This window comes from Symphodus melops, assembly GCF_947650265.1.
Source record: "Symphodus melops genome assembly, chromosome: 14".
NCBI lineage: Eukaryota > Metazoa > Chordata > Actinopteri > Labriformes > Labridae > Symphodus > Symphodus melops.
In genome coordinates, this window is record NC_136704.1 from 7,566,127 (window position 1) to 7,590,658 (window position 24,532).

The window sequence follows — 24,532 nt, forward strand, 5'->3', positions numbered from 1 at the left end:
GGTTGAATCAGAATAGGTGCCATTGAAAACCTCTCCTTGAGGTCTCAGAACGTACCCTCGGCTGCCAGAGACCATAAAAATGGGGTAGAGAGAGAGGTGAGTTTAAAGGGGTGCAACAACCTGACTGTAATTATGGTAGAAGAAGTTGGCGAACCCCAGAAACTGGGTTGGAGCGTTGGTTAACCCGAATTGCATGACCAAGTAAATGTCCGAGTGGTGTGTTGAAAGCCGTTTTCCACTCGTACCCCTCCTGGATGCGAACTAAATGATATGCGTTACGAAGGTCCAATTTTGTGAATAAGATGGCCCCATGGAGGAGTTTGAAGGCAGAGCTAATGAGAGGTAACGGATATTTGTTCTTAATGGTTATGTGGTTGAGGCCTTTGTAATCAATGCATGGCCTTAAGGACTTGTCTTTCTTGTCTACAAAGAAAAACCCTGCACCGAGAGGGGACGACAAGGGTTGGCTAATCCCTGAGTTGAGAGACTCCATGATATAAGTCTCCATAGCTGACGTTCAGGCGCTGAGATATTAAAAAGCCGACTGGTAGGCGAAGGAGCACCACGCAGCAAGTGAATAGCACAGTCATACGATCGATGCGGAGGAAAAGTTTTTAACACAAGTTTTTTTAACAACACAAACTAGAGACTTATTTATGATGTTAAAATAAATGTTGACAAGGCCTGAATGATGCTATCCAATTTCTTTTTTTTTTAATGAAGTACAATCTGAAGAATTAATCCTGCCCAATATATTTTATTTGATGATCACATGACTTTTGATCTACTGGGCCCCAGGACAGAAATCACTTGTTAAACAGGTTTTCTGCAGTAAAGGAATATAATGAGCTTATATTGTAAAACCAAGAGGCTTTTATTCTGGTCAGTGCTTACATGAACCATGCCTTACCAAGCAGAGGCTGATAATTTTAAACAAATCAGCTGAAACATTCATGTGCGGAAAACCTTAAAGAAAATAACAATTACACAAAATGTGAACTTTTTTTTAAAATCAGACAATTTAACAGCAGTATTTGCTGATTAACCAAAGATTTAACCAGAACAAAGACAAAACTGAAACTGATTTGATCAGAACTGATCATGCTCATGTTGCACTACACAGTAACATGTCAAAGTCAAACCTTCTAAAGAGCTTAGAAAAAAACCTAACAAAACGTTGTGCTAGTGCAAAACTGTAATTTTAAAGTAACGATGAACATACAGTTAAGATTAATACAGAGACAGTTGTTAAGTGATTTGAACTTTCTGTAGATCCTCCACTGTTATGTATACCACCTGGAAGAAATCAGACAAAGCAATGCATCATTATATCATGGCAGCTTTTCCCAAGGGTCTACAAGTCTACAATTAGACTCCAAATTTATATTTCATCATCTTATGTTTATAGTATCTCATCTGGTAAATTGACTTGTGCTTGTATGCACATCTTCTGACTACTCAATGTGCTTTTACACCGCAGGTCACAGCCAGGTTCTGTCACGGTTCCGTCATGTTCCGTCATGAGCCCGGGTCTGCTGAAGATTTCTGCCTGTTAAAAGGAAGTTTTTTCTTGCCACGCTATGACGGATTAAGCTGGGCTCTTGTAATATAGCCATAAGTAAGGTCCTTTACCTGCTTTTTGTAAACAACAATGAGCATGGTCTTGTTAACTGCTCTTTTGTTAATGTTAACAGACAAACAGTAAGGTCCTTTACCTGCTTTTTGTAAAGTGTCTCGAGATAACGCCTGTTATGAACACTATACAAATAAACATTGATTGATTGATTCCTGCATACAACAGCTCTTAATCCATTCAGGCAAAAAATACAATGAAAGTAAGATGTAAATAAAACAAATGTGACTTCAAAATTTAAGCTATTAATTCTAGAACCAAAACTTGTTTCTACTAAACTCAGACTCCACTGTCCTCTTACTATGCGAAATAAATAAATAATACAAAAGCAATGGAGCAACTACATAATTTGTGTGAGTTTAAATGTTGATGAGGCAGCTATGGATCAGTGGTAGAGTTGGTTGTCTTTCAACTGGAATGTGATTTGTTTATATGATGGCTCCTTTGTTAATTGAATTGCTTCTCCTCTAGCTCTCAAGAAAGGCAGACACATGGACAAATAGACACACACACATCCCCTCCCTGCATACATCCGCCCTCCCTCCCACCTGCAACCTCCCCTCCCCTGCTGCCCTACTGTGTAACATGTGTGTAGTAAGGGTACTTTTTTCCCCTGCATCCAATCTATGCCTCCATTCTATAGACATAGCATGAAAGTTGTTGTTTTTATGCCCCCCAATGCAAACCTGCCCCCCCTCACCCCCCCCACTCCCATTTTCAAGATGTCAGGGAAGAAACTAGTGTTGGCGCGCATCACAATGAAATGTTGTTGTACTTGTACCTGTTACAATGACAATCAAGTATCTATCTATGTAATGTGTGCCAGCTTATTATGACTTATATTGTGCGTGTATTTTAAAGGTTTTATCTTGTTTTAATTAATTCAACCTATACCATTTCATATGTTAGGTTATTTATTATTTGTTATTATTTATTTAATGCACTTAAAACACACAAACAAAATAGATCAAATGAAAAAAACATACAGTATGAATAGTTAATACAAAAAAATAGGACATCCTTTGAAAACAATTATCTGGAGAAGCCAATTAAACCCAGAGGGGCTTGTCGAGTGGGTCTCCTAATGGGTGACATGTAACACAGAAACAAAATAGGAGGTTTTTCAATATACTGTACAATTTTACAGTAACATTTCCCCAACTTACCGTCCAACTCATGGTCATCCTTGGACATGTGCAGAAATGACATGCATGACTTAAATGACTGACAAAGTAAGTTGTAGGAGCTCATAATGTATTCACCTGATCATGGCATGGGTCAGGATAGTCACAGATGTCATGTGAGAAGACAGAACGGATCAACATTTTAACCTCTTCAGGATAAACATAGGTGGGCTGATCTAGAGTTCCCTCTTTCACACCGACTTTGTTTAATACCTGAAATAGAAGTGAGAGGAGGATAATGAGTAAAATGAAGATCTGGGATCATGTTTAATAAATGCTGGTGGCTGTGGGCTTGTTCTCAAGGATTCAAAGTAATTATTAGTAATAGGATCAAAACAATGACTTCATATTAAAGCAGATTTCCCCATCCCTCGAGTTGCTGTTGCTAGCTGAGGTCCAGCTTGTGGTTAAACAAAGGTTGTCAAGGTGTTGGTGAAAAAATACACAAAGATCATGAGAAATCCTGTTGTTCACCTAAAACCTATTGGAGGGCAATTACCAAAACCATGTCTTGACTCCTTCTTTGTCTCCTTAGAAACAGAAACAATCTTCATCATTGGAAAGTTAAAGGGATACTTCACCCATTTGCATGAAGCTTTGTATCATTAGAAACATGGTACCATTCAACACTGCTACCATGGGTGAAATGGGTGAAGTATCCCTTTAAAAATCAGGTGCTCTCAATTAGGGCCCAACCAATTAATCGGCCAGCCTATAATATCTGTCCATATTAGCTTATCCGGTGACTATCAGTACCAGCAAAATTTTTATCACAGATACTCACCGATATCACAGTTTATTCACCAGTCACATAGCATTTGATTTGACTTTCATCGTGTGACAGCCCTTCTGCAGTGATTCATTAATTGGTGTTGCTTTCTGTCTCTCTCTGTTCTGAGCAGTCTTGTTGAGACCATCATAAATATAACTATATTTATAAAAAATACTATATTGTAAAAATACTATGATGGTCATTGCTTTTTGAATTCTTGTCTTTGATTTTACAGCTCATTACCCAAACAGCACGTCCACACAAACACACTTTAAACAACTGATTTTAAAATCTACTAAGTTTTTATTATTTCCATGATTTAAAAAATGTGTTAGTAATTAGTATACCCATGTGTCTTCCATCTTTGCCCCTGGCCAAGAGTCAGGTTGTGATGATTGTTTATCACATAAGTAGGTTTTTCTTTTACCAGCAGAGTGTGCTATTACAGAATAAAGGCATTTCAACTTTAACCTTGACTCTAGCGAGAGTGTGCCGACTTTTGAAAAATACTTTTATCATTGTCAGGTCAGAAGGCCATCTTGTTTTGCTGTATACATTCATATTAAAGAACATACAATTCTAAAAATTATCTTTAAATGATCTTCATTTGGCAGAAGTTTTAGAATCAAAATGTGTATGGGATGTAAACTGTTCCATATAACTGCACTCTCTTATTTGAATACTTTTTAAACTAAGTATATGAGATGACTCTTTAAAAACTAATTTATAAACATATTACATTTTAAAACAGTTTACGTTTCAAAACGGTATATGAAAAACCTGTTTTAAACTCTAACTTTATAATAAATGGACTTGAGCTTATATAACCTTAGTCTTCTGAGTACAAAAAACACTGCAGGTCACATCGACACATTCACACACTGAGGGCAGGGGTTGCTATGTCATGAGGCCATCAGAATTAACCAATCCATTTATATGCATTCATACAACAGCGATGAAGCAGCGGGGGCAATTCAGGGTTAAGTGTCTTGCCCATTGACACATTGGCATGTTGCTGCAAGAGCTGGGGATCAAACCCCCATCTTCCAGTTTAGAGACAACGACAAATAAAGTTCTATTCTCCCTATACAAACTAAATGTCACATCCACTATGGTTGTCACACTGTTAACAATGGCAGGCTTATTCAAAGGAAGACTTGGCTTGGAAATAATGAATTACTTATTTTACTAGTCCCAGAACCCACAAGAAATTAAACATTTCTTCCAAGAGGCTTTGTCGTGACGTTAGGCGATGGGTTTCATTATTGAAAAAGTATTGACCAGTTTCCTCTGCAGAAGCCTGTAGACTTTTCTCCGACGGGCGCAGTCTCTCTTCAAGCGTTTGGCAGCATGAAGCAGTGATGCTATCCACACTGGAAGTCTGAGGAAAGGAGGTATTAAGCTGGTAAAAAGTGAATCATACCTTTAAACTGATTTACGCCACTGATCACTTCATCATCTGAGGTCAAAGATGACAATGATTAAGTGACGTTTTTGACTACTTCATTTAGCTTAGCTCTTGACTGATGGTTACGTTCCATCATTAACTTCTTAACGCATGTTGTTTTTTTCTGTGCCTGTGATGAATTGTAGTAGACTTAAAGAAATGAAGTGGTCTAGACTGGAGGGTGGTAACTTTAAGGGAAACATTAAACTTACCCAAATGAATGACAGCAATCAACAAACACATCCATGAGAAGGTTAATGGAGAAAGCAAGTCTGAGAAACAAAACACAGATTGTTTTAAATACATGTAGTATATACACTGTATATGTATGTATATATATATATATATATATATATATATATATATATATATATATATAGAGAGAGAGAGAGAGAGAGAGAGAGAGAGAGAGAGAGAGAGAGAGAGAGAGAGAGAGAGATACTGTGTTGTATACTAATGTTAGGTAGCTTGTGTTTTGACATACTTATATGACAGGCACATTTATTGGATGCTTCCTGACAAACAAAATGGACTTCATACAAATTAGATCACCTTTCTCGTTTTTCTGTTTAATCTTTTATCTGTTGAAAAGTTGATCCAAATATGAGGGTTAAAGTACATGAGAGATCATAAACATAGTTGTAAGTTGAGTAGTTTTGTTCTTAAATCATGTCCACATTAATCATATTCCCAACTCAAGTCAAAGTCATGCAAGTTTGAAATATCAATGAAAAAACGCAATATTGGAGACATAGTAACAGGAAAACAGATTTTGACTTGATCAAACAAGACTAATATCTATTTACTCATTATGAAGTAAATTATTAAGTAATTGTTTCTGCACTAACTAGAGTAGCTAAAACGATGTCAGAGATGTTTAATCTGAAACCTAGTTAGTTTAGTTTCCGCACCGAAACTTGCTTAGTTTGAGATGCAGTAGGGTAAATTGTCACAGGCTACATAAGAAGACAAGATCACTTTACTTGGTTTCTAACTTTGAAACAAAGGGTTACAACATGAAACAGGTGTATACCTACAGAATGAAAGGCAGTCACTATACAACATAAGAATAGTTTTATGTTAGCTGTCTCGTGACCCCTGTTATAGGCTATTCACGACATTACAAGGAGAATTGAGATTTTGATCGGCTTTTTATATTTTATCCCCAATCAGTAATTTCATTGGGCCATGCATACGGTATATGCATGGCTTCTTACCCTGTGTCAAAAGAACATGAGACATTATCTATATTTCTCCAGTGAATTCAATACATCGTGTTAGCAAGGGGGTAACTTGCACTACAGTAGCATTGTCTACTTCGCAGAGTTAGCAACTTTTTTTTTTTTTTTAATTAATGCGATTTCGTACAAAGGCAAGGGGGCCGCTTGCACCTTTTCTCACCTTTTACGAGGCATCTATTGATTGATAAACTCATCTGAGGAAAGTCATGATTTCTTCATTTTAGCGCAATTTTAGTATCATTAGTATGAGACCACGCGCGTCCCAGCAGCCTACCTGCAGGTTGGGATTCCTCTTTTGATCATTTATGTACAACACTTGAATTGTTTTCAAAAGTTAAGGCTGGGTGCAGAATAAACTAGGACGCAACACTGTTTCCGGCGGAAAACAGACCTACACCCACCTTCGTATACTTTGGTAAAGTTAGAAAGATATTCACAGATTTGGCTTTCCCGGATCAAAAGCCGAATCTGAATATCTTTCTATCTTTACCTAAGTATTCAGTATTACAACAGTATTGGATGTTTTTGTATCATGTTAAGCATCTACTTTATTTGAAATACAGGTTACAGTTTAAGGAAATCCTTTCATAGGCTACTTAAAAAGTTATTTCCTAAGAAAAATGATTCTTAATATTTGCATTTGTTTTTTTTAAAAGATATCAAAACTATGTTTCTATCAAAACACATATTAGCTGTTTTCACACAGGTTAAAATGCAATGTGTAATACTCACACAGTTAAACATTTTCTGTGTGAAAGGCTAAATCTGAATTTCCATCAACTTAACTTTTTGGACATCAGATGTACTGTAGGCCTGTGTGCTATCATATCTATAGCTATCAGTCTTCCAGGGTGCCATAGTGCATGACTCTAATTATTTGTCATGATGTGGCTGGATGTAATTTCTGGGCAACATAATTCAAGAATTGTTTTCTATTTGTGTTTTAAGTTGGCAGTGCAGTCTAATAGCCAAGAAATATATCCATCCATCCATTTTCTACCGCTTATCCGAGCAGACTTGAACCCAGACTTCCCTCACCCCAGACACCTCCTCCAGCTCTTCCAGTGGGACCCCGAGGCGTTCCCAAGCCAGCCGAGAGACAAGAAATATATACTTTTTAAAAAAAATAAAAACAGATTTTAGATGTGTATAATGTTTGGGCTTTACTATTTTGGTGTTGTGCTGAAGTGAAGCGCAATTAGCTTTGGATTTCATATAAACTCTTGAAAAAACAGTTTGGAAATGTTATTTTGTTATTTTTTTTGTGTTGTCTTATGTATTGTTGAAAAGCCTCATTAGTCACCTTTATGACTTGGTATGACTTGTAAGGGTTGTCATCCTGGAGGATGGAGTTTGGTCCCATTCTGGAGATATGGGACTGCCACTGGCTACTGAATCTCATTCCGATATCTCTCTGCATTCACATTGCCTTCGATGATAACAAGCTCTGTTTTGCCTGTGAGAGAGATACCACCCCACACCATCACATTGTCCCCCGTTGAATCATGTCATGCAATCTACCGGCAGAAGAATATTGCAGGGAATTTTGGCAAAAGAAAATTTGGGCGCTACCCACACATAAAACCAAGTCATACCTCATTGTAAAGTTGACTAAATCAGGCTTTCTAACAACACCTATACGTTGTATTAAGGGACAAAATAGTTGACTGAAGTGACTTTTCCAAACTTTTTGGAGGACTTCATATATAAAATATCCAAAGATGATTGTGTGTGAATAACAGTTCATCTCCCAGGATTAAGCATGTGTACTTTTAAGACCTTGAATATTTGTTTTTTTAAATGGTACATAACAAATGTAATCATTTGTAAATCACTCTGTAAAACAAGGACACATTTAAAAACAAACTTTTTACTTTCCAAAAATGCACAAAAATATATTACACTATAATGTTTCAGTTCATGCAGTGTACACACATTTCAAAACATAACATAGTGATTCTGATATCTTGTCCTTTTCATCATAAATTAAAATAGAATAGCTTCTATTGTCATCTCCAAATGACAGAGTTTCGATCCCAGTAAACACCCAGCCCATGTAGGGTAGTGGCATCACCAGAATGAGTCAGCCAATGGCAAACATTCTGCACCAGCTGTAGTATCTCTGTTTGATCCTGCCGACTCTCAGTACGGTTTGCCTCCAATAGTACCGAGCAGCTCATGCCTCTCTGCAGCAGTTGGCATGTCTGGTTTCACACCATCTCTTCTCCTCTGCAGCATTATGTTGTGCTACAAGGAAACAAACACAAAAACGCTTATTTGACCTCTGTTTAATGAAACTTCACATTTAATTAACTGCTATTTGTTGCCATTTATAGTATAGGCCAGGGGTGCTCAATACGTCGATCAGTGTGGGTAGATCGCAAAGCATTATAAAGTAGACGTCAGCCTATCGTACGTCCTCACTATGGAAAAAAGAAAAAAGAAAAAAAAAAAGACGGCTCAGCGCTCCGCGGCTCCGTATTTTCCCCTGAAGTTTTGTTTCATTAAAACTCAAAGTAAAGAAGGTTGCGATGTGACTGTGTTTGCTTAATGAATATTAAAATATGTAACGTAGTGTTAAAAGGCTGCATCAAGGGGTGCTGGTGGCGCAGCGCGCTCGTCCCATGTATCGAGGCTATGGTCCTCACGCGGGCGGCCCGGGTTTGCGCCCGGCCTGTGGCTCCTTTCCCGCATGTCTCTCCCCGCTCTCTCCCTGATTTCAGCTTCTATCCACTTTGCTCTCTCTATAATTAAAGGCCAAAGGCCAAAAATAAATCTTAAAAAAAAAAAAAGACTGCATCAATCAAGTTACCATTTGTTGCAGCTGCTGGATGTCTTCCAGCGTTGGTTTGTGTCGCGTTTTCTTAGCAGGTTAGCTCTAAGCGATTAGCTGCTATTATGTGACACTATTACGTACCTAACGCAGCTATTGGCATCCGGCTTACATGCTGCCTACCAAATAGGGTACGGTTCGCTTTGGAAAGACAAACAGGATCAGGCTTTACTGAATCAAACTGTACTGATCCATACCCGACAGCTTGGTGGAAATGGAGCTATAGTAGAAAGTATGGTAAACTCCAAGTAGCCCAAATCAAGGATGTATAAGCCCTCATACAAGGTTTATGAAACTGTGATATCCATTTGTCATTCTGACATGAGTGTCCATTACACAAATGTGCATTGTGCCTTTATTCTGACAAATAGGGCTAATGCTCTGTGAACTTAAGCACCACAATAGGAACTCTTTTTTTAATTTCTTCTCGAAAAAATCGTGTTTGCATTTCTTTTTTAAATAAATAAAAGAATTTCAGACTGAATTTTAAGGTGCTTATTCAAAATACTTTCCAATCTACTATATCGATTATTATTATTATATTATTTATTTATTCCTACTAATTTGTCCCTGCACGTTTTAGAATCAGGTTAAACCTCCATACTCCGGGCACCGTTTGGCTGCTTCACCAGCAGATATCCTGATCAACCAGTTGGTGTCATTAACATGTCAAGGACCAGAACATATTCTGTCTTTACTCACAATCAGAAAAGACAATGCAGGGGTGTGGCTTCTGGAAATCAAACACATCTGTGATGCTCATTGAATATGTTCTACCTGTTTCTCAGTCTCATCCTTTAATAACTTCTGAAGTTCAGCATGCACAATTTATTTCAAGCTAAATGTTTATGTTCTTACATACCGATTAACATTTACTTACCCAGTATTTCCTGCAGTTCTTATACCTCTGGAAATATGCCGAACACATGTTCTTATCATAGTTGTAGGCATCCAAACACTTCTGAGAGGCATCACTCTCCTAAAAGGGGAAATTCCAACAACATAAGCACCATTAAAACAGAAATACATAATCACGTTTTGATACAAAACTAAATGTAAAAAGCTTACGTCAATGCATGGGTTTATGTCCTGATTCCGAAGTTTTCTTGTATTTTTATCCATTTGAAGCTGCATACAAAATTGAACACATAAACAGGTTAAGATTTTCAGTTTTGGTCAAAATGAAGGTGGCCCTTTACACTCTGTATTTAAATATACAAATGATTCTAATATGTTTTTGTGAAGGCAACTTTCTGATATGTGAACCTATTCTAATACTTTGCGCTTCAATTCTGTTCTTGGTGTGTATTTATTATCTAGAGTAAATGGTATTTACATGATAATCAAATAACTGAAGTCATTTCAAATTACTAGTATAAAAAGGGACTTTGTTATTTTCTTCTTTTTCCGTAGAAAAAAAAAACTGTAGGCCCCGTTTACACAGAGACGCTGTGACAGGAAGACGAAACAGTTGAGTATCGGACTGGCCTTTCGTTCACATGGCGTTGGTGTTTCACGGGGGTGAAGACGCAAGCTTTTGAATTCGAGCTCCAGGGTGGAGTGAAACTGATATGGGGTGCGTATCGCAGCCATCTGAACAAAACGGAGCAAACTCTCTGGCTGCGATGACCTCACACACAACCCCCCCCCCCCCCCCCCATTAGTCAAGACAAAAAAATTATACTTAATTAGGAACTTGGATCAATTTTTTTTTAAATCAAAAATAAATAAATTATATAATAGGTTTGAAAATTGTTTGCTGATTTGTTTTCTTGAAAAAACAAGTTGAGCTATTGTGGCTCTGGACTTACGAGGCTGACCATGAATTTAAAGATTTGACACCTTTCTAAAGACCACTGTAAGCAACACATGGCTGGTATCCTTCTAATTTTCCACATTTTCTAAAATAAGGGCAAAAAACACCACATTTTATTACTAGCTCCGCAAATCTGGACAAATCATCAAATGTGTATTAGCATTATTACTGTGCACCAAAAAAACATCTAATTGAAGCAAAGTAAATAACTTATTACGATTTTTTGGGATTTATTTATACAGCGTTTTCTGTTTAATGACAAGGTGCCTTAAGTTTCGCTGCTCATTCATCATTGACATCAACACACGCCATTCAAGGTGCATGAGAGCCCCAGAGACCTACTTTGCTTAACATAAAGAAGATTCATTGATAAAAACACCACTTTAACTCTGATCACGAGTATTTGTTCTACAATGTGATTAACAAAATATTTTGAAAAGCGCTGATGGCAGTCTTATGAAAAGAGACAAAAAAAGGGGATTAGTTTAGTTATATTTAAAATATAGTTGTGGCAGGTTTATTTGGGGAAAATAACGATGTCATTGTATCCAAAGAGTGTGTTGGCTTAAAAAAAAAAAAAGACTGTCCAGGACAAATTGTGTATTAAGGCCTTTTTTTGTAAATACAGCAAGTTATAGAATAATTATCAAGTTTGAACTAGATTTTATGAAAAAGCTGATGGCAGCGAGGCAGTTTCGGGTTTTTGTCCATCTGTGTCAATCAAGTAGAATGGTATGGTATAACTCAATAGAAAGTAGTTTTAGGGAATAGGGAAGTGGAGTGAAAGAACAAGTGAAAAGGTTTGTGATTGTAATAGGCCTAATGTAACTTTACGTACTATGCCGAATTGAAAAGTGTCTCCCGATATTAAAGAAATGCATGTTCATTCGTAGAGACAAGTTTGATGTTATCGATGAAGAATCCGTCCTCCTGACTGCTGGGTTTTCTTAACGGAGTACTGGATGCTCGCTGGCCCCTCCCCCCTCTGAGTGTTACGCTGCTACAAAGTAACAAGCTGACCTTCTGTGATATGCTGTTGCCAACAGCTAACGTTGAAACTTTGAGTAGATTTGGTGTAAGAGCAATGACTGACACCAGGTGTAAACTGAGATGTAGCTTCACAACGTTATGACCTACCTTAAGAAATACCAACGTGTATCCAATGTAGTCTTAAGACTCGTGGATTCGTCTAATGTCCACGCCAGTGAAGGTTATCCGGTTTTAAAGGGAACAACTAAATACCGAGCACATTCACGTTTTCTGTTTCTATTCACAAAAAAATGATGCCATTTACTTTCGCTTAAAAATTAAAGTTTTATATTTCAATGATAGCAAACAACTCGGCTATAGTATTCATTTAGCTAACACGTGAGGCCACAAAGCTAAAGACTACAACCTCCCCGTCATGCTCAGCACAACCCCACTCTCGCTCCTGCAACAGCGCACCAGGAAAATAACCAACACCGTCACCGACAACTGACAGCAACATCAGCCAATCAGAACCCTTGAAATCAAGCTGCTTAAAGTGACAATCACATGAGCCAATAGGATTTATTATCTCAAACGTAGCTCTTCCTATGGTTGAAATTTGGACTAAGCCCATTTTAAAAGATTGACAGTATGTCTAGCAAGTCCAAAAAATTGATTTTTATTAAAAGGGACTGGAACTGCCATTGAAATGAAATTGGCAGCGCCTTACACAAATCCAAATGGCACAAGTGGGCCAAACTTCAAAGGGGCGTGGCTAAATCCATGTTTGGTTGCATCGCAGCGCATACACAATGGCTGCTCGAAAGAGGGGAAAGCAAAACATTTTCAGGCCCGCCGCGTCTAGCAAAAAATATGAGAAAAAAATTATTAAAAATTCGGAAAATAGTTGAAAGTGAAGAAAAACTCAACAGAAAGGATGCTAAAGCGTCCGTGGTAAGTTTGATGTAAATTAAGTTCCTGGTTACTTAGTTCTTGAATTAAAATATCGGGGTTATTTAAATTATGAGAGAGGGGTGAGCTGGGGAAAAAGTTTGTGTTAATCAGTACCCAGTTTGGAACCGCAGAGAATACCAAGGGAAGGTAGATGTATTTAAAAATAATAATTATTTGTGTCACTAGTGATATTAGCGTCACGGTGCGTGTCCACAGATATTAAAGACAAGAGGAAACAGCAGAAGGAGCGAAAGTTGAGAAGAGTTTACATAGCCTCCTCACTTAGTATATTCTTTAATATAATTACAACGACAGTGCGACGAGGACTGCCAAGGACAGACGCACTTGGTTTCAGCAATAATGTAAATTGTCCTTCTATTTGCGTTCATATTTATTTTTGCGTCTTAGCCTACACACTTAAACATAAGTTGTGTCAACAACATATCCTTATCGATTAAAGCATCTCCTTTCCAAAAGTCTAAAGCCAAAGGGAACCATTTAGAAGCAAGAGTTACGTTTTGTCATGCTATTTCACTTTTACAGTCTTTTCTGTATCGCAGTTTGTCCACTACAGGTATCGATCACGTTGTCATGCGGATGACGGCTTGGCTAAGACCCACTGTAAGGCGAAATTTGTGAAACGAGAAGGAGGGTATTTGTCTATAAAGTAGCAAAATGGAGGGAGAACTTAAGGCAAACTAATTAGGTAATACTTGAGATATGCTTATATGTTGCTTGCACCAGGAATTGTTGCAAGCAGCTTCTTGAAAGAGCAAAAGTCATCTTGTGTTAAGTTTGATTGCTGTGGCAGGTTGCACTGTGCACGTTAGTAAATCGTAGGCTATTTACAAAATCGGGTCCTAAAGCTTTTGGCGATATCAGCGAAGACAAGAGAAGCCTATCATGTCAATGTATTATTGCGTGGTATAGCTCACACAAACTCGTTATGTGTAGCCTATGCTAAGACTTTGGGATCAGATGCTTCTTCCATCACAAATGTGTTTTTTAAGGTTAATAGCCTGGCTCGAGTGTTGAAGTCGGTGGTAGGAAAGCTGATACAAAAACAGTTGCTGGGTGGAAGTGTGTTGTCCGCGTTGGTCTCTGTTTATGCCTGTCGTATAACTTAAAACAACTTTGACTTAACTACAACTATTATTTGCTACCTGGGCATGTTTTCAACCATCAGTCTGGCAGCGGATTGTATGTGTTTGTATTTTGTTGATATGGCTGGGTAGGTCGTAATATGCAAATCCCGGAGGATAACTTAGTCCTCATCCATCTGATTGAACTGAAACTTTGATATTTAATGTCTTGTTGTTACGTTTCAGATATAATTAATGACAAGAATGTATGAAAATCAACATTTCCTTCCTTTGTTTAACGTTTCATTTAAATGTTTTAATGGGCTTTGAACTTCTTGCTTCTGTTCTTCTGGGGAGGTTGATTTAATGTTTTTCTTTTTATAGCCTTCCCTCTCCATTTTCCTCATTTTCTAAAATATAAATTCAACAATCAAAGCATTTCAGTTGTTTGCAAGAGATAATTTATTGAAGTCTGATAGGCAAACGTTTTTCACAAGTAAAATATTAGTTTGTATAAAAGCTACAAAAGTTGTTGGTCATCATGTTTTATAAGCATGTTGTCCCAGTTAATGTGCTTTTTTTTGTTATTTTTCCTTTAAATAAATCTTAAAAATTGTAAGAATTTTCACAATAGTTAATATCGATTTTCCATTGATAAATTGTTATAGGCCTGATTGGTAAATGTGTTAAAAAAAAAGATAGATAAAAAAAGATAAATAACCATTCAGCTAAAAAATAAATACATATATGTCATTAAAATTCTTAAGAGAATCTTTGTTTTGTCAAAGACTACGTTTTATACAAAAATGTTTCAAGTTTTTTAAAACTGTTACATCTTTTTAGATTTAAGGGAAAGATCAGTAAACCTCTTGCAAAATAGTATTATTTTATTGATATTTTAAAATTCCTGTGATTAAACATGGCTGCGGAAGACTGTAATAACCCTACTAAGAAGTTTACTTCTATGATCACGTTAATGATTATACAATATAAACAATTTCCAATTGTATACAGTTGAACATATTTATCAGCCTTTTCCACATTTGGAGGAATGATATCTTCCTTGATGTCATGTGTCATTGTGATGGTACTGCAGTAATCTGCATGACTTTCACTTTTACTATTACAGATAAATGAATATTTTTATGAATCCTCAAACTTTGGATTCTCAATTATTGTGTTTTATCGATTTAAACTTCTTTGGGAAATGAATTGAACCATAACTCTTTGAAACAGGATCATATTTTTATTCTTAGAACTTAAGGTCTCAGTTTACAGGTGTTTAATGTGACAACAAAGTTAACAGGGATATAAGGTTTTTGCAGCTAAAGCTGGTTTATTGTAGAAGAGCTAATGTGTGCAGGCCTTTTGAACAAAGAATTATTATTAGGGAGGTGCATGGAAATGGAGGAGAAGAAGATTACTAGAATTTCATGCTTGTTCGTGATGGTATTGGAATGAAACCTGGCTTCTTGACAATGCTTAAGATTACCAAATGAAGTGTCTTGAGCACAATAACAAAACAAAATGTTTTATGATCTCACTTCTGTTTTAAGAATTAAATGCCAGTTAGTGCTTTGTGTAGTGAGTTTAGGCTTATTGATTATAATTGTCACAAGGATTGGTAACCCTCCTGTTACTCAGGATGCAGAGAGTATGTGTTGGCATTGTGATCCCCATCTCCCCCTTTCAATAAGTCTCTAACTCAAAGTGTCCCTGGGCAATGACTCAACCCCTGTTTTCTAGTGACGCTTACCTGGTATTTCATTTTCCTGGCTGTTGAGATTTGTGAGTGTAAATCTGATAAATATGTCATTTCAATTCTCAGATCTTTAAGTCCACAAATGTAAGTGTTCCAAGGTTCTTAGCCTAAAAAGGTTTCATAAAAGCTGTGCTATTAGTGTGTAATTGTGTGGGAGTGTGCATGAGCATAGATGAGCAGTTACCTTGCAAGGCATTCAGTTTCAAAATTGTAAGTATTGAAGATCAAGATGTTTATATTAGCTGTTTTCCACTTTATAAAGTTAGAAAAACAAACCTTTTCTATCAAATGTAATAGAATTCACTATCAAATGACAGCAGATTTGGCTTTTTTATTTGAATACATAGCTTATTGTCAGACATGGCCTGAAAATTTTCCTGCATTTCAATTGCTCCATTAACAACATAAAAATTAAGGAAAAGATACAAATAGTCTTTAATTCCTGAAAGACTCCCTTATTGTGAATATACTTCATCACTGTTATTTGAACTGTCATCTAAGTCAGTTTTAAAAGAAAGAAAAGCATACTGTTTCCTTTTATACCTTTGGTCAGATTCAACTCATCAAGCGCAAAATAAAAAAAATTTCCCCTAACCCTCTGCGTTTTCAATATCCTCATTATTAGAAAATACTTCTTGCTTACTTTATGTGTTTGAATATTATGTCATGAAGGAAAATACGGATCCTATCAAAACAAAGCATTAAGCACACAAAGCATTTTAAAATAGCAATTGGAAATAATAGGACATGTGTAATAAATGTCCAAAGTTGTTTTCAATATGTGGATATTTTAGATGATATATCTTTTTATGGAAAAGTAGTTTCTTTTATCATATTAACCTTGTATATCACTTCTACCATGACTTGTATTTAAATATCTCAGTTGGTATCATCATTTGAGACCATTCATTGTTGAAATGATCTTGCTTTAAATTAAGGATCCTGATTATGATCATGTTGTGAGCTGGTTTTGTTAAACTTTTAGTTAACTAATACAGTTGAAAACCAGTTTAAAACGATGAGTTGTTCAGGATCACAACAAATGCTGCTGAGAGAGAAAGTTTACATTACATTTTGACAAAGCCTCAAATTCCTTTTTCCAGCAACCTGAAACTGCATCATTCATATCATTTTCTGTCCTTTTTCCTTCCTTCACAGGCCCCTGCGTCTGGGCAGTGTTGAGAACATAAAACTGGATAGAATAAATACAACAGTACTGGTTGGGCACTGGGCCTTTGTCCATGTAGCTGATTTGCCTTAGAGTGCCATGGCCACGGGAACCCAGGACCATCGTGACCACGTCCTGGAGAAAGCCAAGCTTGTGCCACCCATGGGCAGGCGCAGGAGAACAGAGGGAAAGCCGAAGAAGAATTTCTCCTGCCAGGAGTGTCAAAAAGCCTTTAACAGTCTGGAAAAGTTGAAGGTGCATTCGTACTCTCACACAGGAGAAAGACCCTACCGCTGCTCCCACACCGACTGCACCAAGGCTTTTGTCTCCAAATACAAGCTGCTACGGTACAGACAAGCAGCAGTACAAATTTGACTGCAGCATGTTGCTTTTCTCTTTACTTCTTTGGTAACATAGTATTCAGTAGTAGTAAATTAATGTGATGATGAATACTTGTTTTTATGACTTGTGTTTGTGTCTTTTGTAAAGCATGCCTAGTTCAAACATGATTGCAACATTTCTGTGCTCATCGAATGTGTCTGTGTTCCAAGGCATATGGCAACTCACTCACCAGAAAAAACCCACAAGTGTTCATACTGTGAGAAAATGTTCCACCGCAAGGATCACTTAAAGAATCACCTACACACTCATGACCCATATAAGGAGGCATTCACCTGTCAGGAGTGTGGCAAGAGCTACAACACCAAGCTGGGCTTCAAACGCCACCTCGCCCTCCATGCTGCCAACAGTGGAGACCTTACCTGCCAAGTGTGCCTGCAAGCGTTCCCCAGCACCGGCGTTCTACTGGAACACCTCAAAACACACGCTGGTAAATCATCTGGTGGGACCAAAGAGAAAAAGCATCGCTGTGAGCATTGTGAGCGGCGGTTTTACACCCGTAAAGATGTGCGACGCCACATGGTGGTGCACACTGGTCGCAAGGACTTCCTTTGTCAGTACTGTGCCCAGCGCTTTGGAAGGAAGGACCATCTGACACGACATGTCAAAAAGAGCCACGCCAAGGAGCTGCTAAGGGTAAAAACTGAGCCAGCTGATTCGCTGGAGCCCGTTGTTTATGACTTGGTATCCGGTGGCATCAAGGATGAGCTCCCAGGAATGGTGATGTCAAGGCCACATCAGCTCAACATGTACACAGGCCCCGTCCTGGACACAGAGTCCTTCCCCACCTCAACACACCCTTTTCCTTTAAAGTATGCGCTGGGCTCCAACTTTACCTCATACACCTTCTCCTCACAGGAGCGGGAGCAGAATCTAAAGGGAGAACTGGAGACCTACCTGATGGAGCTGCAGAGCAGCATGCCTTCCTCATCCTCTGCAGCACAAGAGCCCCAACTCTCCTCCAAACTTGAGTTAGATACTCAAGTAGGTGTCCTAGAGCAGGCAAGCCAGGAGGTATCCCTGTCCAAAATATCCACTTCAGTGGCAGCAGTCACTGCAGGAGACTCTCTGGCTTCATCGTCCTCTCTGATGGACTTCTCACAGCTTTTTAACTTTCTGCCGCTTAACGGGCCTCCATACAATGCAGCAGGGGGGCAAGGTGTCACCTATACACCCAGTGAAGAATCCACGCCCCTCGTCCAGCTGCCGCCCCAGCCCCCTGAAGATCCTGAGACTGCAGAGGGTTCTCTTCAAGGACTCCCCTCCTCTTTCATATCCAACCTGAGCACACCTACCACGCTGCCCCGCTTTCATCAAGCTTTTCAGTGATCCAGTATGTACTGCCCAAGCTACACATGCACTCATGCAAAGGCAACATAGAAAACACACACTCAAACAGAGAAAATGTATAAAACACATGCTTAGCTACAAAAGCATACCAGTTAGCACTGAAACTAGATGCCACTGATAATACAAGACATTTCTTTCCATTGAGCAGACATTTAGACATACAGCAGACACATGATAAATAGCCTAACATCAGCATGCACAAGAACATGTGTACACACACACACACACACACACACACACACACACACTTGAAAGGCTAAATAATCTATTAATTTTTTGTTGGGATATTTTCTTTGTATCTATCAAGCTTTTGATTGACAAGTTGGCAAAGCACCTCCTCCACTTTTTCTTTAAGACATGTCCGCATTAACATCAGTACAAATTGCCCATTTTCTGGGTGTTAAAGAAACTGTTTCCAAATTTTCAGAGTCTCGCAATTTGCAAGCTCTAAGCACATCATAATGTTTTCTTCTAATCTCTAGGATAATTTAATTTTCAAAGATCAGCATGCTACACTGAATATTAATATCTTTACTCACAGTTCCAGTTGCCAAATTTCACCATGATCTTTACTCATAAAGGCCAGGGCAGTTTAAATTATATTAAATTAAATGATGTACTACAAATGGCTGTGGGATATTATCCAAACCATAGCAGAGGCTGGATACACCGTTTTCCAAGTCAGCTAATTAATTTCAATTTCTTTTAGACATGGAAATCAAAATGTCTAGCAGTTTATGTCTCATTATCTCTGGTCATATTTTTAACAATAATGTGACAAATATATACTGATACTATTGTGTTGCTCATGTTTTGAGTAACAGCCAAGCAGAAAGTGTATTTCTAATGGTAAAATATCAGGATACTACAGCTTAAGCAGAAAAAACTTAATGGTTGGAATATTTCAAATATCCAGTAAAGAAATATAATTTTGATCATACACTTTAGATGATATCTGGTTTGAAGTAAATAAGCAAAAACATGCAAAATATCTATGGGGTCATCTTCATCCATCTATAAAACAGAACTTTATCAACATTAATGGCAAGGTACTGAGTAGGAACCATTAAGCAATTTTTCTTGTGTTTTACATTTTATAGTTGAAGTGAGTAGATTTCCTTGTTCAATGTGAATTCCTAAATAGTGTTGACATTATCATAGGAGCTGAAAATTAATCTTTTGTTTTGTTTTGTATCCCTGAGCCCCTGCCAAAGAATCTATGTCAACCAACCCGAGCCTAATCTATGTCAAAGTTAACCTATAGGAGTGATATTTCATGGCTTCTTAGCCTCTCAACCCCCACTTATTAGATTCATAGTGCCTTATTTAAAAAAAAAAATTGCAACCATACAAGCGTTCTAAAGAAAGGGTTTCCTGTGGAAAAAGAAGCATTTTCACGCAGTATCCCAATTTCTGTAGTCAGTAGTCAATGACATGCACCAAAAGTTGAACTTGATTTTTGTTGATGAATAGGATTGTCTTGTTTGTGAATAATGGACACAAACTAAATGTTAAGAAACAAAAGGAAGGACAGTCGAGTTGCTCCTCGAATAGGAAAACACAGAAGTATAGAATTAGAAGAAAACCCCAGCTTTTTGCTCTCATCTTGAACAATAAAACTGCCTTTATTGTGATTGACCTTTAGAACGCTAAACACAAAGAGTTTTGTTGTGATGTTGAACGTTTTTAGTTTAAGGGGGGGGGGGCATATTTCTACTTCATCTTAGCTTGACTTAAAAACAGTGAATTCTAACTTCACAATACAAATCATCTTAGGTAATTAAACAATAAACATAAACATAAAATCACAATTCATTTAAGTTCCAGTAACTCATAATCATTTAAGTAGCTTCAAAGTAAGTCTTTTTTCTGACTTCCTTAAGTATGGTTCCACTTTAGATATTGATTCAAGTTTGAGTCACCCCCTAAAAATAGGGTTTTATTCCAATCTAAAGAACATTTAATTTTTTATTGCACTTTAATAATCCTGCTCTTGTGCTTCCAGAAAATGTGATTTTCATATTCTCAAATTCAGTGAAACTGTACATACTTTTGTTTAAAAGGCAAATGAGGTAAAAATAAATAAATTAAATAAAATAAATTTAAAAAAAGATCTAATTGATGAAAACTGCTATACACAGAGGCCTCCAGGATTGGCCTTTGATACTGTGCTTCCTGCTTTTTAGATAGTCTTTCATTTTCTTCATCATTGAGCAAAAGGTAAATGGGGTTGACTGATTAAAACAAGTTATATTTTTTTGGTCTTTGGCAGTAGATCTGCCAATGTTTTTAGCTAGAAAATTAACATTGTCCCCTTTTTAATTGCTTTTAGTGGCCTCTAACTAGGCACTAGCTACTGTATAAAGGGCAAGCTGCCATATGATGAACAATCGAAGACTCTAGTTGTGCTTGGGCATATTACACAAGCAAATGTGCAGAACTGCATGAGTTTGGAGTATGCTGGAACAGAGCTTTTCAAAGCTAATCTCCCCTAATGAAAATATTGATTGATAAGGCCAATCATTGCTGTTTTTCCGACCTGATTAGGATATGTCTATGCATTTAAATACAGTTTGACAATAAGATTCAACATCTTTCGGAATAGTTATGTTTTGTTATTCTCCAAGTCTCACTGACTAATCACTCAAACATTGCCCTTGTCTACTCGTACAGACAATTTGTGTCTGATTTGAGGACGATTTGAGATTTCTGCCATGCAAATGGCATTACTCCAAAAAAAAAGGTTAGAAGGACCCTGACCTGAAAATGTAATTGAAATGATGTACTTGATTGATGACTCTACTTTGAACTTTTCCCTTCCAATGCTGAAGGTTGTGTGCTTTGCCTGTTATGAGGCTTGGTATGATGGGTCGGATGCAGCCCATCTGACATTTAATGCAGAAAACAGGAATCCATGGACTTCCAATAGATTCCACCTTGAATAATTGACACTTGTGTTTCCCTATCTATATTCTCTATTTAGAGATTCTATTCGAAAAAGAACAATCTGTATACACAAGACAAGACTGTATAAGTAGTGTTCTAGTTTGCATTGGAAGTACATTAGTCCGCATGCAAGGGCCTGTACACACATTTTTAACTGGGGTGGCCCAAGTGGGACCCTAACATATGAAGGGATGGCCTGAAGTGTGATGTGCACACAAATATACACAAATAATATTACTTATTTACCCTTCTAACCTCACCAGTCATGTCTACTTTACGACACAAGATACAAGATAACTATAAAGTTTAAGTTTTTATGAGTACAAACTTGACAAAGCTTGTGTTTTTACTTTTTTACAAATCTGCAATATGATGCTGTTTCTTCAGCCAACTCAAGATGCGTATGCAAATAAATAACAATAACATTTGTTTCTTTTTCATAGAAATAAGCCAAAGTGATGCTTCTGTGTGACTTAAGAAACTATTAACAGTTAAACTAAGACTGGGGATGTAATAAACCAGCAAATGACAGCATTTTTTTGCAGACATTTCTGAAAGGCAATTTTCAATTCAATTTTGATCCAAACACACAGTTACTCCTCAATTTACTAACAGGACTGTTTGCATTAGTTTTCTGCTTTTTTTGTTACCATATTTTTAGCTATTGTTAGCTATGAGCCTCTCACTGAAATGCAGATTCTCTGTGCTCTTTATCTTGCTGACTTATTCTTTATTGATTGAAATCTCTTTTTATCACAATTGAAATGACAACTGATAATACAATGCTGTCTGATGTAATTGCTTGTCGGAGTCCCAATGAAAATACTCAAAAGTTTATATCAATTAATCCAACCAACAACAGCATGGCTGAAGGATGATAGTTTTTAGACAATGGAATACAATCATCATTACTAAACTTTACACATTGCAAAAATTACCAAACGTCTCATTTAACTTCAAACACATGAGCTAAAAAGTGCTGCATCTTAGTTCCACGGATTGTTTGATACATATAACCCAAGAGTGTTATTATTTACCTCACATACTGATCATTGTTTTTTTGCTCTGAGATTCAGAAAAATGATGAACTATGATAAGTGTTAAGTCCCCTCTAAATGACAGGATTAGAGATGAGTGGAGAAGATATTGTTGTGGAATGTGTAATGTTTCAAAGCATTTATGGAAGTTTGCTATTTTCATCTTGTGAAGGTTCATGGATTTTACAAGAGGTGTTAGCAAGGCGCTATTTGTTATGTAATCATAGCACTTTTTTGTAAATTGAATGCCTTTATTTCCTCCAATACCTTTTGTTTAAAACATCTGTTACAAAATGTATAGATGATATATTTAGCTCGTTTAGAGAACAATAACATGTAAATACAATATAAATGTTTTATTTTTACAGGTACAATTTTGACAGTGTTTTTCCTATCAAAGTGTCATTTTTGCTTTACTTGCACAAGTGTTCTGTGTATCTCATTGAGGGGTCTTTTAACAAATAATGTACCTTTAGCAGAGATTTTGTTGTGGCCAAGTTTGTAAGAAGGCCTTTTCTGACTGCTTTAGGTGAGAGCACAAGCAATAATTAAATGTAAATGGACAGTTATATAGCACTTATTAATGTCAACTTGTCATTGTTTATTTAGATGACAAAAAGGCAAACAAAATAGATTTTCAGTTATTCCCAGAGTGATTTGTAATCTTTTATTATCCTTTGACCTAATGGAAAAAATATTACTTGATATTTGTCTACAAGCATTTATATTAACACTAATATTCCAATGAGTGAACTGTTTGCATTTTTATTAGATGCCACCTAGATAGCCCATTTGGATTGTATGACGTAATCCAGGAATTTTATTTTAAAAAAATTATTTTAAAAAAATGAATATTTTTCACATGATTCTGAAAGCGACAGAAAAGATCTCCCTTACTCTTGTTGGTGACCAAAAGACAGGAGATGTTCTTCAGTGAGAGACACAGACATTTAGCAATTCATGTAAAACTTCTTTATAAGCTTCAGTGGTACCAGTGAACTTTATTGAATGTGTATGTAAGAAACACTGCAATACTGCAATATATTTTGGTATTGGATCAAGCTGCTAACATACTTCTCAAGCTCATTACGGTGCTACAGACCTCTTTTCTAGTTCTTAAATGTATCATTTGTACAAAGTATCCAATTTAGCTGACTGTTGGCCTGTGTGTGCCTGGTTGTACTATATAGCTACATATATTTTTTATTGTACTGTGACTTTTGTAGTCTTTTTACAGACTTGCCTGTAATATCACATGCCCCACCCTACCACCCCCTCCTCTGTGTGTTGTGATAGTGGGAAATTGAGTCATGGTGGGAGATGCTCTAAGCGAAGTCACTCAGCAGAGATGAAGACATCAGTGCTAACGCTGAAAAACACAACTCCAGGTGATGCTTTTCAAATATGAGCTGAGAAAGTTCAGAGATGAACGGCATTCCAGCCATGTTGGTTTTGTTTCCTTTTGCATTTCAACAATGCCATTCTGTTACAATGATGGGCTCAATGCTAATCCACAATATTTTATGTCAAATCTATTTTACAAACTACTGGTGTATTTTTTTAAATATAGGCAAAGTCATTCACATCAACATATAGATATATATAAATATATGTCTATAGGTTGTGTAGAATAAAAATGAATGCTGCAGCTGTTATCCATTGTTTTTTTTAAAACATTGACATCATCCAAAGAGGCAGATTATTTATTGTCTGGCAGAATAACCTGATTTGATTTACATACCTTGCTGCTATGAGAGAGAAGAGCTGCAGTCGTTAACTCCAGTGTTTTTACACAATGTAATGAAAGTTCATTAAACATACAGAAGGATTAAACTTTGTGTCAGATTGGTCTTTCCTAAAATATCTCACATTGATTTTGTCTGAGTTTATCCTTCTCCTTACCAGGGTTTCTTTCACAAGACTTAAAAGATACCTGCAC

The 24,532-nt window shown here is 37.0% G+C and overlaps 4 protein-coding genes across 6 annotated transcripts in view; 2 read left to right on the forward strand and 2 right to left on the reverse strand.

The window, feature by feature from the left end:
* palmdb (palmdelphin b) overlaps positions 1-24,532 on the forward strand; it is a 196,376-nt gene that overhangs the window by 158,941 nt on the left and 12,903 nt on the right. The gene's annotated exons all lie outside the window — the stretch shown is intronic.
* LOC306835314 (uncharacterized protein) lies at positions 864-6,800 on the reverse strand. Of its 3 annotated transcripts, none has more exons than XM_079361782.1 (5): positions 6,552-6,781; positions 5,249-5,308; positions 4,871-4,970; positions 2,896-3,030; positions 864-1,296 (listed from the first exon to the last, which is right to left on the reverse strand). In XM_079361782.1, the coding sequence occupies exons 1-5, from the start codon at positions 6,578-6,580 to the stop codon at positions 1,249-1,251; spliced, it is 372 nt and encodes a 123-aa protein (XP_079217908.1). In that variant the 5' UTR covers positions 6,581-6,781; the 3' UTR covers positions 864-1,248. The 3 variants fall into 3 exon arrangements, with proteins under 3 accessions (XP_079217908.1, XP_079217907.1, XP_079217906.1); XM_079361781.1 differs by lacking the exon at positions 864-1,296 and adding an exon at positions 2,517-2,714 and having other exon boundaries at positions 6,438-6,800; XM_079361780.1 differs by lacking the exon at positions 864-1,296 and adding an exon at positions 2,517-2,714 and having other exon boundaries at positions 6,552-6,790.
* On the reverse strand, positions 8,128-12,416 carry chchd7 (coiled-coil-helix-coiled-coil-helix domain containing 7). The gene is made up of 4 exons (XM_079360803.1): positions 12,064-12,416; positions 10,179-10,238; positions 9,991-10,089; positions 8,128-8,524 (listed from the first exon to the last, which is right to left on the reverse strand). The coding sequence occupies exons 2-4, from the start codon at positions 10,230-10,232 to the stop codon at positions 8,420-8,422; spliced, it is 258 nt and encodes an 85-aa protein (XP_079216929.1). The 5' UTR covers positions 10,233-10,238; positions 12,064-12,416; the 3' UTR covers positions 8,128-8,419.
* Positions 12,744-18,806, forward strand: plag1 (pleiomorphic adenoma gene 1). The gene is made up of 3 exons (XM_079361436.1): positions 12,744-12,849; positions 16,852-17,208; positions 17,413-18,806. Exons 2-3 carry the CDS (start codon positions 16,961-16,963, stop codon positions 18,587-18,589), a joined length of 1,425 nt encoding a protein of 474 aa, XP_079217562.1. The 5' UTR covers positions 12,744-12,849; positions 16,852-16,960; the 3' UTR covers positions 18,590-18,806.